Source organism: Diaphorina citri, unplaced genomic scaffold (genome assembly GCF_000475195.1).
Source record: "Diaphorina citri unplaced genomic scaffold, Diaci psyllid genome assembly version 1.1 scaffold209, whole genome shotgun sequence".
NCBI lineage: Eukaryota > Metazoa > Arthropoda > Insecta > Hemiptera > Psyllidae > Diaphorina > Diaphorina citri.
In genome coordinates this window covers 197,189-215,958 of record NW_007377646.1, presented here as the reverse complement: position 1 = coordinate 215,958, position 18,770 = coordinate 197,189, and the positions used below count along the sequence as shown (strand labels likewise).

Genomic DNA, 18,770 nt, shown 5'->3' with positions numbered 1-18,770 from the left:
TGGTTCCGAGAGCGAACCTTATCTGTTTAGGACAAAATCTTACCCGAGCGGAAATCGAACTTGCAATCTAGCACTTACAAACTAGACGCGCTACTCTCCAATCTAACTATGCTGGCGGATTAGGTTTAATTAAGGAGAAGAACGATAACACCTAGATAGAATTTCATTCTGTGCTATCTCTATGTTGACGTATGTCAATTCAATTTATGAATGAATAGCCAATCTTTGGACTAACGTGTAGGTTATCTATAATTTGTTATTGACCTTACCATGTAATCTGCTCTTTCATAGAGATTCGATGTTTATTTAGTGGTTTAGAGACCCATAGTTAATTTTGTTTCTCCTACGCTTAACTAACGCGTACTTCTCCTATGACGTACAATTTTCGGTAGTACCTATATACAACTACGTCATAGAAAAAGTACAGAGCCATTAGAATCGGATTACAGTTCGTAGGTACCTATGTGACGTACATTAGGTCGATATACTATCTACTAGTAGTTACCTATACTATTAGAAGGTACCTCCTACTCTATAACGACATAAGATCTAATTCTGAATGACCGATTTATGGATTAAGGCTTATATGACGTACAATAGGTCGATATACTATCTACTAGTAGTTACCTATACTATTAGAAGGTACCTCCTACTCTATAACGACATAAGATCAAATTCTGAATGACCGATTTATGGATTAAGGCTTATGGGACTAACGCGTAGGTTACCTATAGTTTATTAAGAGCAAGCCTATTTATACCTAACCAAAGTAACGCAATTCGAGTATAATGATTGAAAGTTTTAAACAGGGTGCTCAAAAAGTCTGTATAACTAGTCATTTGATGTCCAGCAGTCAGGCTAACCGAGGACCATTTCTTTACCATATCGGGTTGTTAACTTAAAGATAGTTAACCAAAAGAGGAGGTAGAAATGTTGTTTTCAAATGCTCGGAGTTGACTATTAGGTCATTTTCCCTAAGAGGAGGTAAAAATGGTCCTTCATTATCCTCTTTTTCCAAATGGCTAAAAGCTGTAACATCGAGATATTTCTGTGGTTAGTTCGCCTTTTGTAAATCTATAAATAAATAGAATATACGGAAAAGAACAGTAGTAATAATGAAAAGATCGCACAGTAAGTAATAATTTTATTTTTATAAGGTGATAAAATTGATTACGTCATCTTGATTACCCGTTTAATCAATCAAAAAACTAGCCAACGTCCACACTCTGCTTCACACCCAATAAAAACCAATTTACTTCGAGATCTTTTTCTTTGGAAAAGGAAAAAATATAAACAATAAAATACCTATACAACGGTTGATAATAATAATGTCTAATAGTAATTTTATTACATTAATCAAGCTGATGGGAATTAATAGCCTGCAATTAATTATAATAATGGGTTTTATGTTTCTACTCTACACCACAGTGTGCGTTATAATTACGTCCCTGAAGTTGTTTTCTGGGTGACTCAGAAGCTCAGACCTTACTTGGTGGTCAAGTGGTCAAGATGGTCCGGCTGCAACCTCGGGGACGTGCGTTCGATTCCGGAAAATGGTAGAAACCTAAGAATTCAGTGACGCCCCTCTCTCCCCCCCAAAAAAAACGACCTTTTTTCCTCTCTCTCTCTTTGAAAATCCTCAGCCTAGTTATAATCCCTGAAAAAGGGAGATAAATACGATATTTTACGGGAATTTTACCCCTCAGACGGTATAATTACCCTCAGTTTAGGAACCGCGGTCTAGTATCAATTGATTAATAAATTAAAATGTTCACTTTGTCTCGTGGTTACATCTGTCTACTCATGTCCACATGCATGTCACCCACACACTGACACCTAACTGGGGGCTATATATGTATACTGACACCTAACACCCAACTGAGGCTATTAGTGTCTAATAAATTAACTGCACCACGTTGCTAATGTAAGATAACAACAACAAGAGTTTGAAACCTTCCAGTACCGATTACTCATGTCCACATGCATGTCACCCACACACTGACACCTAACTGGGGCTATATATGTATACTGACACCTAACACCTAACTGAGGCTATTAGTGTCTAATAAATTAACTGCACCACGTTGCTAATGTAAGACAACAACAACAAGAGTTTGAAACGTTCCAGTACCGATGTTCTCTTTTTACCTACCATACCTATTGTAACTCTGTAGAGGCAAACAGCCCAAAAAGATGGGTGACCATAAATCATACCTATTATAAATCTGATTTTGGATCCCATTCGGGGTGAATGATGCTTATTTAGGTGTTCTTCTATTGTAACTTTTACAATATCTCTAACCGTTTAGTCGGTATAGCTGAAAACCGCAAAAAACCGCCAAAAAGCGGTCAAAATTTTGTGTTACATCCTTGTCACATTTGTGAACTACATACCAAATTTCAAGTATCTAGCTCATACCATTCCCGAGATATTGTCAAATTACACCGAAAACCGCCAAAAAGCGGTCAAAATGCCGCCAAGCGTTGCACCGATCTTAACCAAAAGTTTCGTGTCACATCCTTGTCACACTTGACAGCTACATTTAAGGCTTTAGCTCTTACCGTTCTCGAGATATTTTGTTTGTCACATCCTTGTCACACTTGACAGCTACATTTAAGGCTTTAGCTCTTACCGTTCTCGAGATATTTTGTTTACAGACAGACAGACAGACAGAAGGAAAGACAGACAGACACACGGACCAATGGTAGTATTTAGGCTCTAGGGACCTCAAAACGTGTTTTGGCACTAAAAACTGACCATCGAAAATTTGACCCGATTACATTACATTCCTTCCTATAGGATAAGGAAAGTAAAAGAAGTGCTTAACTATGTTAAGCACTTCTGAGACCATAATAAAATTCTATGCAACGTATTGAATAGATATAAGGGGAATATAACAGAGTCAAACATTTACATAGTTCCACGTCAACGTGTTTTGGCACTAAAAACTGACCATCGAAAATTTGACCCGATTACATTACTTTCCTTCCTATAGGATAAGGAAAGTAAAAGAAGTGCTTAACTATGTTAAGCACTTCTGAGACGATAATAAAATTCTATGCAACGTATTGAATAGATATAAGGGGAATATAACAGAGTCAAACATTTAGTTCCACGTACATATAGATGAAAACTCTGGTTATTGGTAAAATTACTCTGAGGTACCCAAAATTGGTAACCTTCCTCAACCCTGCCGAATAGTGCTTTTTGGTCTTCGGGGCCGGATTTCAAGGAACCTCAATTCTACTTCGTGCTTTCAGTGTTTTGAAAAACCGTTTTACCGTTGTTTGTAATAGTAGAACCTTCAGTATACTTTTAGAGTGCATTAGTATGGTTATCGTGCCAGCAACGATGTTAAAATATGAATAAAATTCTAATCAAAACACAAATATAAATAACAAGAACTGAAGAGCAACCTACTGACATATTCACGAATAAGACTATAATGGGTAAACATAGGTAATATGATGCTAAACTGCAAGGTTGAAACATGAGAACGAAACACTTGGATAAAAAAGAGTGATAAAATAAGCTGGTATCAAAGTTATACCTGAAGTTTTTAATCTACGAGAAGATATTTTATTATCATAACAGATAATAATTAATAACAACATTTCAAAATCAAGGTTCTCCAATATCAAGACCCTACATGGAAGAATGGTTTACCTCCAGTTTGGATTGTCTAGGTAGTTTCTAATATAACGTAAATTATTGTGCTAATATGCATTTTCCCATTATCAATATTAGGAAGCAGGATTTTGGTCTAATTCGATTTGAGTCGTATCTAATAGCTTCTGTACATAAGTGATGCATTGTCTAACGTCTGTTCTAATCAAATTAGAACAAACAGGATTTTTGAAACAGCTCCGATGCGGTAAGTTGTGTCTAATAGACGGTAATTTTCCGAGTAATTTAGGTACTGCAGCGTATAACCGTCAAGTCACGTCATCTCCACCACTTGAAGTACTCTTCATCTACATCCACAACTTCCATACATTCAGCAAAAATAAAGATGAGTGAGACAGCACAAGTGAACTGAAATGTAGGAACCAGAAAGCCATTAGTAATCCACACTGTACATTTTATCAACTATAGATTCTACGTCAAGTCACGTCATCTCCACCACTTGAAGTACTCTTCATCTACATCCACAACTTCCATACATTCAGCAAAAATAAAGATGATTGAGACAGCACAAGTGAACTGAAATGTAGGAACCAGAAAGCCATTAGTAATCCACACTGTACATTTTATCAACTATAGAATTATGTAGCTACATGATACACTGGTATGGTAATGGTAAGTAAGCATGGTGTTTATTTAAACAGATCACGAGTCGCGAACACAAAATGAACAAAATTATTTAGCTATGAACTGATGATATTTATTATTATGAACAAGAACACACCAGTGGGCGATTTAATAACTAATCCCCTAATCATACCTGAATAAAATTTCATTTGGAAAAAAATATGCAATGAACAAAATTATTTAGCTATGAACTGATGATATTTATTATTATGAACAAGAACACACCAGTGGGCGATTTAATAACTAATCCCCTCATCATACCTGAATAAAATTTCATTTCGAAAAAAATATGGTAATTTTTCATCATAGGAAACAATGGGCGATTTATTCAATCCGAAGGGGATTTTATTTATCACCCAACATCCTACATTCCTTTAGCATGACAATACTGGGACGCCTCATATAAATTATGTTTCTAACTAGCGGAAGTGTAGCTGCATGCGATACAACTATCGAGGTATCACACTGTGGAAAATGGGAGGAACAAATTTATTTCAATCTTGTCCAAGTTAAATTTAAAATTTCAAAATACTCAAACAAATAAATTAATCGAACCTTATATTCCAACACCAAGCGCCTCTCGAAAGCAAAACACACCAAGCACCCAAAAATTATATTTCGAATCATAAAAAAATCAAGATGTATGTAAAGAAATAAAGACAAAGAGATTCAAAATATTTGCTTACAAAAACTAAAAATCACTATTGTTTTTATTTATTTTCAAACGAAAAGGAAAGAACTAAAATGTATCGGACATATTAATACTATTTCTGATTCTTCATCATAACTTGACACTTTTTTGAACTATCAATTTACGACGCGGGTAGTGTCAACCAATCAAATCGTTACAGATACTGGGAAAGAAATAAAGACAAAGAGATTCAAAATATTTGCTTACAAAAACTAAAAATCACTATTGTTTTTATTTATTTTCAAACGAAAAGGAATTTGACAAGAACTAAAAATGTACCGGACATATTAATACTATTTCTGATTCTTCATCATAACTTGACACTTTTTTGAACTATCAATTTACGACGCGGGTACTGTCAACCAATCACATCGTTACAGATACTGGGTACCAATTCTAATCAAAACACAAATATAAATAACAAGAACTGAAGAGCAACCTACTGACATATTCACGAATAAGAATATAATGGGTAAACATGGGTAATATGATGCTAAACTGCAAGGTTGAAACATGAGGACGAAACACTTGGATAAAAAAGAGTGATAAAATAAGCTGGTATCAAAGTTATACCTGAAGTTTTTAATCTACGAGAAGATATTTTATTATCATAACAGATAATAATTAAGAACAACATTTCAAAATCAAGGTTCTCCAATATCAAGATTATCAAGACCCTACATGGAAGAATGGTTTACCTCCAGTTTGGATTGTGTGATAAAATAAGCTGGTATCAAAGTTATACCTGAAGTTTTTAATCTACGAGAAGATATTTTATTATCATAACAGATAATAATTAATATAACAACATTTCAAAATCAAGGTTCTCCAATATCAAGACCCTACATGGAAGAATGGTTTACCTCCAGTTTGGATTGTGTAGTTTCTAATATAACGTAAATTATTATGCTAATATGCATTTTCCCATTATCAATATTAGGAAACAGGATTTTTGAAACAGCTCCGATGCGGTAAGTTGTGTCTAATAGACGGTAATTTTCCGAGTAATTTAGGTACTGAAGCGTATAACATTATAACTAGGTACTAAGTTACATGCGTGTGACTACTATGAAAATCATTGAGAAATGCAGTAGGTATCCCGACAGCCTAGTTACATTATCTTCATCCAACTCTCCTGAATGAAGGAATCTGGAATTAGCAGTCATCAGAACGAGGTGAAGTATTTCCTAAGGCATTGATTAAGTCCGAGAAGATTAAAATTCGATTTATAACTATAATCTAGCATCTTAGTTCCAAGAAGTTAGTATCTTAGTCCAACGTCTAAAATGCTAGACTCTTGATGGTTAATGATTTTTTAAAATTTTATGTAATAAACTCAGAAGTGTGATCTCGGATATAAAAGGGTTAAATTTAATCTTCGTCTGAAGAGTTGATACCAGAAGATCAAGTCACACCCTAGCTCTGTCAGTACCTATTTAAGTTGATCAGAGAAGAGATGGACAAGAAATGGACAATAGAAGAGTTGGTATCGTCAGACGATTAGTAATCGCTTCAATCTTCAATCCTGTGGACCGCGGACCCCATGAAATTGGGAACATTAAAATCTGTGGTCATAACTAAAACAAATTTCATTACCTACTTGTTAAAAAAGAAAAACAAGGCACTTGAACATTGACACTTTACAAAACATATCAATAAATAAAAAGAAGGAATTTTAATTGTGTTAAGCATAAATGCTTGTCACAAATGTCGTTCCCTGCTTAATGCACTACGCTAAATTCTATGACTTGACTTGGACTCGAACCACCAACCTCCAGATCGGAAGTCCACCGCGCTAACCACTACACCACTGAGGTTGGTGTAATTATGTATAGGGCGTTTTGGCATCTCCACGAATTTTGTTATATTTTGAGTAGGTAGGGATGTGACACATTTCTCCCAAGTACCTGCTGCCCTTTGAGAAATAAATTGAAAAAAAAAAATTGAATATTATCTCGACATTTTTCGAATAACAGTCTAGAATCAATAAATATGCATTAAGAAGTCAGAAAATCGGTTTATTCTATTGTAGAGATTACTGAAAGAGAAGGAGAAGAAGACGACGAAAGCGATGGAGGGTGTAAAAGAAAAGCACAGAGATCAAGATTGCAAGGAAAAGAAAGGAAAACCTGTCAATTCGATTCAGCAATGAAATAAAACACAGCTTTTCATGGGACAATTGGACATATTAATACTATTTCTGATTCTTCATCATAACTTGACACTTTTTTGAACTATCAATTTACGACGCGGGTACTGTCAACCAATCAAATCGTTACAGATACTGGGTACCTAATATCTATCATTGACAGATTTATTTAATCTTGGGACCGACTGATACGCGTGCAGGAAGCAAGTTAGTTCCTTTTCAAGTGCCAAGTTAAGAGAATTAAATTTCATAAATATTACAAACAATTGAACTAGATCGCATACATTTGAGGATTCTATGATAGAGTTACACACCTATAATTTTGTATACACTTAAAATATAAAAGACACGTGCTTATAGGTATCTACGTATAAAACAATCCCCCCTACGCCATATCACTTATCCAAGACGTGCTTGGTATTTTATTTTTATAAATCCACGTATTATTTCATGCTGATTTTTTATACACTTAAAATATAAAAGACACGTGCTTATAGGTATCTACGTATAAAACAATCCCCCCTACGCCATATCACTTATCCAAGACGTGCTTAGTATTTTATTTTTATAAATCCACGTATTATTTCCTGCTGATTTTTTACTGACCTAGCATCTTAGTTCCAAGAAGTTAGTATCTTAGTCCAACGTCTAAAATGCTAGACTCTTGATGGTTAATGATTTTTTAAAATTTTATATAATAAACTCAGAAGTGTGATCTCGGGTATAAAAGGGTTAAATTTAATCTTCGTCTGAAGAGTTGATACCAGAAGATCAAGTCACGCCCTAGCTCTGTCAGTACCTATTTAGGATTAGTGGACCACCTCCAAAGATTATTATAAGATTGCCAAACTTCAGGTAGATACCCAAGAGTAAAAATTCGAGTTACCAACAACCTAGCATCTTAGTTCCAAGAAGTTAGTATCTTAGTCCAACGTCTAAAATGCTAGACTCTTGATGGTTAATGATTTTTTAAAATTTTATATAATAAACTCAGAAGTGTGATCTCGGGTATAAAAGGGTTAAATTTAATCTTCGTCTGAAGAGTTGATACCAGAAGATCAAGTCACGCCCTAGCTCTGTCAGTACCTATTTAGGATTAGTGGACCACCTCCAAAGATTATTATAAGATTGCCAAACTTCAGGTAGATATCCACCTTTAATATCCAAGAGTAAAAGTTCGAGTTACCAACAATCTCTGTGGTGGAGTGCGTATCCCACTAGGCTTCCACATCGGAGGTTCTGGGTTTTATTCCAGCTAGAGTCAAAGTTTTATCGGCGCTACCCACTCAGCCTCGAGAGGAAAACAGAGTAGCCACTAAACACTAAACTTTAAATCATTAGTAAACAGTAGCGTTATTAAGTACCAGAGTAAAAAGAAATTTTACGAAATTGATAAAAAAAAATAGTAAAGGAGATTTACTAATGGTGTGATAACTGTGATATCCACAAAAATATGTGACAAGGTTCACCTTCACCATGAATAGATAATTACAAGTTCTTAGAATTGTTGAAATTTGAATACTTTCTTGTGTGGTTACTATCATCTTCAGTCAAAGGTGTGGGTACTTATTTTACTATGTTTATTCCTTACTTTCCCATAGGTTAACAAGTTTGCATGTTGTTACTACTTCCATTTCCCTATCATGTTCTGTTATAACTCTAGGTTATAATAAAAAATACAGTACACACTTGTAACATGAGTATGAGTATACATTACTACCTTGAACACATTCTTGTGTGGTTACTATCATCTTCAGTCAAAGGTGTAGGTACTTATTTTACTTTGTTTATTCCTTACTTTCCCATAGGATAATAGGTTTGCATGTTGTTACTACTTCCATTTCCCTAACTATCATGTTCTGTTATAACTCTAGGTTGTAATAAAAAAATACAGTACACACTTGTAACATGAGTATACATTACTACTTTATAATACCTTCAGTAGGTCTGCCCTTATGAATACATTGACTATGAACTTTCTATAGAACCTAGGGTAATTTATGACCAGTATACCCATAATATGAGTTGTTTATCATATCATGCTGGTTGCTTATTTGCTACACTAATACACTGCTACATGCCACCTTGAATATAATATATGTGGTTTCATGAGTGAATTTCATTTACCAAAAAGGAGTAGGTAGGTAGGTAGTTCATAATTATTAGCTATTTTTTTAACGACCTAAGTAGGTACCTACTTGAAAAATGGAAGTGATGAGAGAAACATATCTGAAGCTTTTAAAAACCAAACATTTTTTTAGGAAAAATCTTACAATAAACTTCAAGGTAAAGCCCCTATGGGTGCAACACACATTAAGATTCTCTCTTTTATTTGTGTAAAAAGAAAACAACTTGGAAAAGGGAGGTATGTTAACTTGCTGAATTCGTATATTTTGTAATAAAAATAATCTATGTTCTATCATTATAAACTAACTAAATGTCAAATGAAATACAATTCTAGAGAAACCTATGTTATATCAGTGGTTACGTACACAAATCTTCTTCCTTGGAAATTATTTTGTAGGTACATACGTAATTTTTAAGTTGGGACTTTTTGTAAAACAAAGGGTACTTTTTTTAAAGCACGATTTTTGTTAAAATTTAAGCTTCAATTACTGTCTTCATGGCATAAGATAACAAAATACTTGTAATTTTTTAATGTGAATTACTTGGTATATCTTGCTTATTTACTGCCTTTCGGTGTGTAATAATCACTGATATTTTGTTTCATTGACGAATGTACACTCTTTTCTTCGTACCAAGCTTCCTAGTGAGTTCAGTGGAGTATGTCGCACTTTAATACCAAATTTCTTTTTTTTCCATCACATCATTGAACTTTGACATGTTTTTAACATTGGAATTCAAACCAAAAACTCAAAACCTAGGCAGGTAAGTGAAGTACTACATATCTACCTATTTTTTTCTAATTTTTCTAAATATTCTTTATCACTTTTCTCTCTCATTTCTTTGATGGTATTCTTCATAAGTACTACATTATTTTTATCAATATATTTTTCTTTATTATAGTTAATAACAAAGTTCTCAAAATACTCGGGTTGGTTGAAATAGTGAAATAACCCCACTGGGAAAATCATGTAGAGACCCATTTTGAAAGCTTCCAATTGCCATCCACCCATTGTAATAAAAAAATAAAAATCACACTTCAAAAATATTAATTAAAATTGATATTTACCTACCTTGAATAATTCTAAAATAAATTAGTAACAAAAAACTTAAAATGAGCAATAAACTTAACAGGTAGAGTAGTACAGAAAAACTGGTTATCAATTCAAATTATCCATGAGCACTCTGCTCTCTGTTGCTCAGATTGGGAGTTGATAGATTGAAGCATGCCTCGGGCAATTATGTAAATCCAGTAGAGGAGGAGGTTGTCTCAGCAGTAGATTATAACTTGGCAATCACTGGAGGTGACTGTAATTTATATCTTTTTTCTGATTAAATTGAGAAAAATAAATTGGAAATAATAGAAAGAAGATATTACAAAATTGCTGATGTCAAGATATTGGTTCTACCCACAGTAAACAATTTTATTGATGATGGTGTTCAGATGTTGAGAGCTGCTAATGCTGCTATTATGGTAGTAGTGGAGAATAACTTTCGGTCTGCAGATTACCTTGTACCTTATGGTTCAGGGGATAACTTGGTTCATTTATGAGTCACTTTGAAAGTTTAAACTTTAAAAAAATGTTCTTTTTCTTTTATCTTATCACTTCTGGTTCTGAATATTTCTGATGAACTTTTTTTTTTTTTTCACGGTACTGAAGCTAGCTCACTCTTACAGAGCTACTAACGCTTAGAGAGAAAAGCGGCAATATGAGGTACTACCTACTTACTACCGACAAAAATATTATTTTTAAAATTTACCTATTTAATAAAAAAATAATATGAAACAAATCAACGTACTTACTTCATTTTACCTTTGGTGAGTAGGTACCTAGGTAAAGAGCTTTTTTTTTTCTTCTTCTTCTTTTTCTTTTCAGTACACATAAAATTTAGCTTCACTTTAGCTTCGAAACTTTCTCCTCTGACGGTTTACCTCCTTGCTTTATATGAGAATAATGAGAAGCGAGCTAACGCTTATCTTGCAATGTTTACAAATTTCAGTGTCGACTTTCGAAAATCAAAAGTGAGAAGTGGTGGTGGTGTTTGTTTGGTGTGAGTAGGTAGGTATAGGTACTGTGAGTCTGGTGAAATAATTAATAAAATGTCTTGTCTTGACAACCAAAATAAATTTTGTTAAAGACTTAGTCCGTTTGAAGTAGAAAATTTGAACTGTTTTCCGTTCCAGGTAATTCGACAATCACAAAAAAATCCAATCTGTTTTTGTGAACCGAATCAAACGTTTGGAGGAAAACGTTTTAGGAATACAGCCATGGCCACATCCAAAACTTCAAGCACATACAACCGTCAAAGTTGGGAAGATGCTGTAAGTTTGCAAACGTTTTGTATTTTTCTTAGGTTTAACCATCGGTTCACAACAAACTCCATTCTAACTTAGTGTGAATCAATTTTCTAGTACTTGTTGTTTGATGCACCTTTGTGCTTTGTGTAAGCTACAGTTGCATCAACACCAAGCTATAGACCAGGGCCTTCATTTACAAATGGCTCTGCATTCCCTATGTGACACACGGGAAATTGTATGGTTTGTCAATATTTTCTGTGTGGAGTAAATAGGAAGGAATGTTTTAGTGTAGCTTTGTTCATATTGAACTTGAACTTGCATATAATTTGAAAATAGGTACATAGGTATATCTTTCTTTTTCTGTCATTTGCTTGTTGTTTTCCTTTGGATTCCAGGAATTTCCAATCCTTTGTCAAACATGTCTTGGAGACAATCCTTACATCAGAATGGTGAGAGCATTTTCATGCCTTTGATCTGTATTTTATTACCGAAAAATATGCTAATTTTTCATCATAGGAAACAATGGGCGATTTATTCAATCCGAAGGGGATTTTATTTATCACCCAACATCCTACATTCCTTTAGCATGACAATACTGGGACGCCTCATATAAATTATGTTTCTAACTAGCGGATGTGTAGCTGCATGCAATACAACTATCGAGGTATCACACTGTGGAAAATGGGAAGAACAAATTTATTTCAATCTTGTCCAAGTTTTAAATTTAAAATTTCTTTATTACCGTTACTTATGACAGAATTAGACAATATGAGTCATACTTGTAAGCAAGCCTGTGCTTGCAATAACTTCTGTGTTGTGTTGTCTAAATTGAGCTTTACTCCATGCCATAATTTGCAGGACTTAAAATATCAAAGGATTATGTATCTAAATTTTGCCCCTTTTTTATTGTTTTATACGGAATTTCAGTTATTTCAACTACCCTTGGCTCTATTAGTTGAAATAATTGAGGTTCTACTGTACTTCCCTATTTTTTTATATATATAAAATACTTACCTACTTATCTAATTTCCCTTGTTTGACTCTCTTCCTTCCTAGACCAAGGAGAAATATGGCAAGGAATGCAAAATCTGTGCTCGACCATTTACTGTATTCCGCTGGTGCCCGGGTGCTCGTATGCGTTTCAAGAAGACAGAAGTGTGCCAGACTTGTGCTCGGCTCAAGAATGTATGTCAGACATGCCTGCTGGATTTGGAGTATGGATTACCAATCCAAGTGAGAGATACGGCACTCAAGATCAAGGATGATATTCCTAAGAGTGATGTGAATAAGGAGTACTATATTCAAAATATGGATCATGAGGTGAGCTATAGGTTTAACTTTTTTTTTTTTTTTCCAAGTGAGATCCAAAGTTCAGTGATCTACTAGTCTCCCAGAGGTGAGCTTGGATCACAGTTATGATTAAAATGTAAAATTTTGGAAGTTTCAAAATGTCCCTACTGAGCACCCAAAGTCCGACTAGAGCTCAAAATCAAGATCAAGGATGATATTCCTAAGAGTGATGTGAATAAGGAGTACTATATTCAAAATATGGATCATGAGGTGAGCTATAGGTTTAATATTTTTTTTTTCCAAGTGAGATCCAAAGTTCAGTGATCTACTAGTCTCCCAGAGGTGAGCTTGGATCACAGTTATGATTAAAATGTAAAATTTGGAAGTTCCAAAATGTCCCTACTGAGCACCCAAAGTCCCACTAGAGCTCAAAACCTATTCATGAAGAAAATTTCCTTCACTTATGTGCTGAAAATGTGTACCTACAAAGTAGTGTCAAACAAAACAAAATGCTAAACTGTCACATTGAGCTGAGAGTGAGAGTTCACTTCATTTGTTCCAATACTTAACATATCTTGTTATTTTCAGATTGGCAAGATAGACTCGACAACCCCAGCTGGGGCTCTTGGTAAGGCCAGTGGGTCAAGTGAAATGCTCATGAAGTTGGCACGTACCACTCCGTACTACAAGCGGAATAGACCACACATCTGTTCATTCTGGGTGAAGGGGGAGTGCAGGCGAGGTGAGGAGTGTCCGTACCGACATGAGAAACCCACCGATCCTGATGATCCTCTTGCTGATCAGAATATCAAGGACAGGTGAGTTTTTATTTATTAATTATTGATTTTTTACTGTCATAAAAAAAACAACAACACTTGGTTGTGTTTTTTGGACATAAGGACCACTAAAACTGATAGGTATAAAAGACAAATTCTTAACTGCTACAATATCATATCAGCCTTTTTTGTCTCTACTTTTCAATGGGATTTCAACCAGCTCATCAATTTCTTTGTGAGGCTAAGTGCAGCCCAAAGAAATACAGCAACATGGGTCGACCCACAGTTCACCCATTCAGGTACCAACCACATAGAGTGTTGCTTAACTTCACTGTAACCAGCAGAATGTTTACTTCACTATTATAACTAGCCGAATTCTTCATTTTTACACTACAATGAAGCACATACAATTTGAAACTCTTCGTGTACCTATAGCTAACATTTTCTGACCCTCTATATTTTCATCATCTCTATAAAAGAAATACAGCAACATGGGTCGACCCACAGTTCACCCATTCAGGTACCAACCACATAGAGTGTTGCTTAACTTCACTGTAACCAGCTGAATGTTTACTTCACTATTATAACTAGCCAAATTCTTCATTATTACACTACAATGAAGCACATACAATTTGAAACTCTTCGTGTATCTATAGCTAACATTTTCTGACCCTCTATATTTTCATCACCTCTATGTATTATGTCTTCAGATACTATGGTGTGAATGACCCTGTAGCAGAGAAACTCATGGCACGTGCCTCAACTATGCCCAAGTTGGATCCCCCTGAAGATAAAACCATCACCACACTGTATGTGGGAAATCTGGGAGACAAACTGACTGAACAAGATCTCAGGTAAGTGAAACTAGAACCCAGTGTGGTTGAACAAGTGTTGAGGTGGTGTCAAAGAACAGAAAGTCTAGGGTTTGATGTCCAGTATCTAAATAGGTACAAAAAGATTTCTTGAGAGTGGAGAGAAAAATTATAGATATACCTAAGTCTCTTCTTGGATTTTTCCAAAGCCAAAATCTTTACTTCACAGATATCCTTGCTTTTCACCTTCAGGATCCATTGTTATCATGAGCCTTGTGTCCATTATCCACGATGTTATCTTGTTTGCTCCTTCATTTCCACAGAGATCATTTCTATCAGTTTGGTGAGATCCGTAGTGTGACCATCCTAAGCAAGCAGCAATGTGCCTTCATCCAGTATACTAGCCGTCCTGCTGCTGAGGCCGCTGTAGAGCATAGCTTCAACAAGGTCATACTAGGCGGTAGACGTCTCAATATCAAATGGGGTCGTGCCCAAGCCAACAGAGGAGAGGATACTGCTGAACTCAAGGTCAGACTAGAGCCAGTACCAGGATTACCAGGGGCATTGCCACCTCCACCTAAAGACTTCTTTAACTTATCCAACCCAGGTGGGGACTTCCCAACCCCTCCCTTCCTCCCGCCTCTCACCAAACTGATAGAAATGATCTCTGTGGAAATGAACGAGCAAACAAGATAACATCGTGGATAATGGACACAAGGCTCATGATAATAACAATGGATCCTGAAGGTGAAAAGCAAGGATATCTGTGAAGTAAAGATTTTGGCTTTGGAAAAATCCAAGAAGAGACTTACTTAGGTATATCTATAATTTTTCTCTCCACTCTCAAGAAATCTTTTTGCACCTATTTAGATACTGGACATCAAACCCTAGACTTTCTGTTCTTTGACACCACCTCAACACTTGCTCAACCACACTGGGTTCTGGTTTCACTTACCTGAGATCTTGTTCAGTCAGTTTATCTCCCAGATTTCCCACATACAGAGTGGTGATGGTATCCGCCGGGCATGTTTGGACCCCGACCCCCGCCCATGTTCCCATCGGTGGGGCAGAACCCACCCAACCCTGCCCCTGCCACGGGTGGGTCGGGAAGCATGCATTATCCTTCTCAGGACCCGCTCCGGATGGGATCGGCAGAGTAGAGGACAGGGGACAAACCGCTCTAGCCTTGAGGTTAGTTCCTGAAAGGTATTGTCTTGTCTAGCCATAAGTGATAGCCTATGATTTCCCTATATTTCAATTCACTTGTTGCTACAATGCCATACTTTTCGGGAATGAACCCTTGGTGTACAGACATGGCTCATTTTTTTAACCTATCTCAGGGTTTGATTTTCTCGGAGCTAGAAATAAGTGCTTGGCATTCCACGTGAATTCAGTGCCAAGTCCATTTGTACTTTATTTTCGAGTCTATAATAATTGAGCTGAAATTCAACTAATGACATTTCAAAATACAATTGGAAATTTTGAGAACAAACGCTACATATTTTATTTGTGTAAAAAGAAAGGAGAACGGGCTCTAGTCTTGATTTTAAATCATTACATGAAAGTAAAATTAAAAAATCAAATCAAGAATAATAATAAATTTTTTTATTTAAATGAGTGTTTTATTGTTTTTATTTCGTCCCAACTTCAGTGGTGTAGTGATTAGCACGGTGGACTCTGAACCTGGAGACTGGTGGTTCGAGTCCAAGTCAACCTGACCAGTATTGATTGCAAAATATTAATCTACTGATTGTTTTTATTTCGTCCCAACTTCAGTGGTGTAGTGATTAGCACGGTGGACTCTGAACCTGGAGGCTGGTGGTTCGAGTCCAAGTCAACCTGACCAGTATTGATTGCAAAATATTAATCTACTAAACAATGGGTACTTTTTTTAAAGCACGATTTTTGTTAAAATTTAAGCTTCAACTACTGTCTTCATGGCATAAGATAACAAAATACTTGGAATTTTTTAATGTGAATTACTTGGTATATCTTGCTTATTTACTGCCTTTCGGTGTGTAATAATCACTGATATTTTGTTTCATTGACGAATGTACACTCTTTTCTTCGTACCAAGCTTCCTAGTGAGTTCAGTGGAGTATGTCGCACTTTTTTTTTATTTAAATGAGTGTTTTATTGTTTTTATTTCGTCCCAACTTCAGTGGTGTAGTGATTAGCACGGTGGACTCTGAACCTGGAGACTGGTGGTTCGAGTCCAAGTCAACCTGACCAGTATTGATTGCAAAATATTAATCTACTGTCGGAAAAAAATATCCTGTCATTATCTTGATGGATGCCTCTCAAACTTTGTGAAGTTCCATATTGAGACTTTTCAAATTGAATCCTTTGAATACCTCAATTTAATGGAAATATCAAACATCGTTTTTTTTATTATTATTATTATTATTTTTTTAAACCAAGTGAAGACAGTTAGTTCACTCAGTGATTTCACAAGGAAGCTTGTTTTGTTGAAAGGAAACCTGTACAGGGTGTAGATAAACTCTCGAAGAAAAGAAAAGTACCTATAAAAAAACACATTACGAAATAAAATCACAGTATTTGTCAATATTAGATATTGAGAAGGAGAACCTAAATAGAGGAGTCTGGGGGACGAAGTCGCAACAATTCCGGTTGATTGCTGATAACATGATTAAATCGGACCGAAAATAATACTTTTGACCCTCCACCCAGCCAGTTTTGAGGGTAGCGCGTCTGCCTTGTAAGCGCTAGGTCGCGGGTTCTATTCCCGCCCCGGACAAACTTTATCCTAAATTGATAAGGTTCTCAAAACGGCTGGCTTTCTCCTATTTTGTCATCTACCCAATAATCTTCCGCTTTTTATTTGAGATTCCGAAATTTTTAGGTCCAGACCTAAATAAGTTAATTTATATAAATAAAATTGTCCGGACAAACTTTATCCTAAATTGATAAGGTTCTCAAAACGGCTGGCTTTCTCCTATTTTGTCATCTACCCAATAATCTTCCGCTTTTTCTTTGAGATTCCGAAATTTTTAGGTCCAGACCTAAATAAGTTAATCTATATAAATAAAATTGTCGGTTTGTCTGTACATTGCTTAGAATCGTGAAATTTTTGGTTATTCTTACTCCTTATGCATCCCCGATTCCAAAAATCACATTAGAAAAACTTCTGTCTGTCTGTTACGCTTAATAGACCTTTGGCTGTCCTCTTTTGACGAGAAAACGGCTCGACCGATTTTAATTATTTTTTTTGTGGTTGTTAAGAAAAGTACTCTGGGTGACATAGGCTACTTAAAATTGTCACATTCCATCCTGATTGAAAATGGCGGCGGTTCAAAGTTATACCTATTATGCTGCACTGTGGGACATGTCAAGGAGCGCGTAGCGCGACCGTTTGTGTGTGGTGGATGTGTGGTGAGCTGATGTGTGTGTGTGGTGGTCCCGTACAAAGGACGGGTCAACCACTAGTCAAGAATATTCGTTTGCACCTAGATAGAATGTTTAAGGACTAGGCCCCAACAATAAGTCGGTCTTGTAATAACTTAGCAAATAGGTCTCACGTCTTTCTTTTCTGATTTTCATATTATTTTCTTTGTCAGCTTAGTTAGCTGTTTTCACCTTTGCTTTTTTTTCCACTATTTGTTATCTATTTATTATTTTCATTACTTTATTATTGTTATTATTTTGTAACTGACTTTGTACCATGTACCTATTCTGTGTATTTATGTACAATAAAAATAAAATAAATCTAAATCTAAGGACTAGGCCCCAACAATAAGTCGGCCTTGTAATAACTCGAAGAAAATCAGCAATCAACTCTGTTGCAAGAAACTTGACCCACCCTAACTACTAGAAACCTAAAAAGTATTTAAAGTAACTTCCTTTTCAATGAAAAATCAAACTCGTTTAAAATCCAGCGGCTATAGCACGGATGCACCAATTTGTGACGGGTCACTTAAGTGGAGCTACATCGAGTATGATATCACCTGATGCTGGCTTCTGGACGTCTAAAGGGTTTTAAATCTCAAATCTTTTCAATACCTCAAGGCTCGAGACCTGTTGAGTTTGATTTTCAATTTGAAAGAAAGTTTCAGAATTTTGATTTGAAATGAAAAATGATTGAAGGAATAGGGCGGAAACCAAAGCATGAAAATTCAAACTCATTCAAAAACACTTTGATGTAAGAAACCTAAAAAGTATTTAAAGTAACTTCCTTTTCAATGAAAAATCAAACTCGTTTAAAATCCAGCGGCTATAGCACGGATGCACCAGTTCGCGACGGGTCACTTAAGTTGAGCTACATCGAGTATGATTGGTATCTGAATGGGTGACCGTCTA

At 35.6% G+C, this 18,770-nt stretch overlaps 1 protein-coding gene and 1 long non-coding RNA gene across 2 annotated transcripts; one reads left to right on the top strand and one right to left on the bottom strand.

The window, feature by feature from the left end:
* Window positions 1-7,714: 7,714 nt before the first annotated feature.
* LOC103506015 lies at window positions 7,715-9,482 on the bottom strand. The gene is made up of 3 exons (XR_541200.3): window positions 9,079-9,482; window positions 8,046-8,872; window positions 7,715-7,758 (listed from the first exon to the last, which is right to left on the bottom strand). It is a non-coding gene; the product is annotated as an uncharacterized LOC103506015 (long non-coding RNA).
* A 1,837-nt stretch (window positions 9,483-11,319) lies between these two features.
* On the top strand, window positions 11,320-15,149 carry LOC103506026 (pre-mRNA-splicing factor RBM22). Its single transcript, XM_008470405.3, has 7 exons — window positions 11,320-11,336; window positions 11,462-11,599; window positions 11,971-12,024; window positions 12,632-12,895; window positions 13,454-13,683; window positions 14,352-14,495; window positions 14,777-15,149. Exons 2-7 carry the CDS (start codon window positions 11,546-11,548, stop codon window positions 15,147-15,149), a joined length of 1,119 nt encoding a protein of 372 aa, XP_008468627.3. The 5' UTR covers window positions 11,320-11,336; window positions 11,462-11,545.
* The last annotated feature ends 3,621 nt before the right edge of the window (window positions 15,150-18,770 follow it).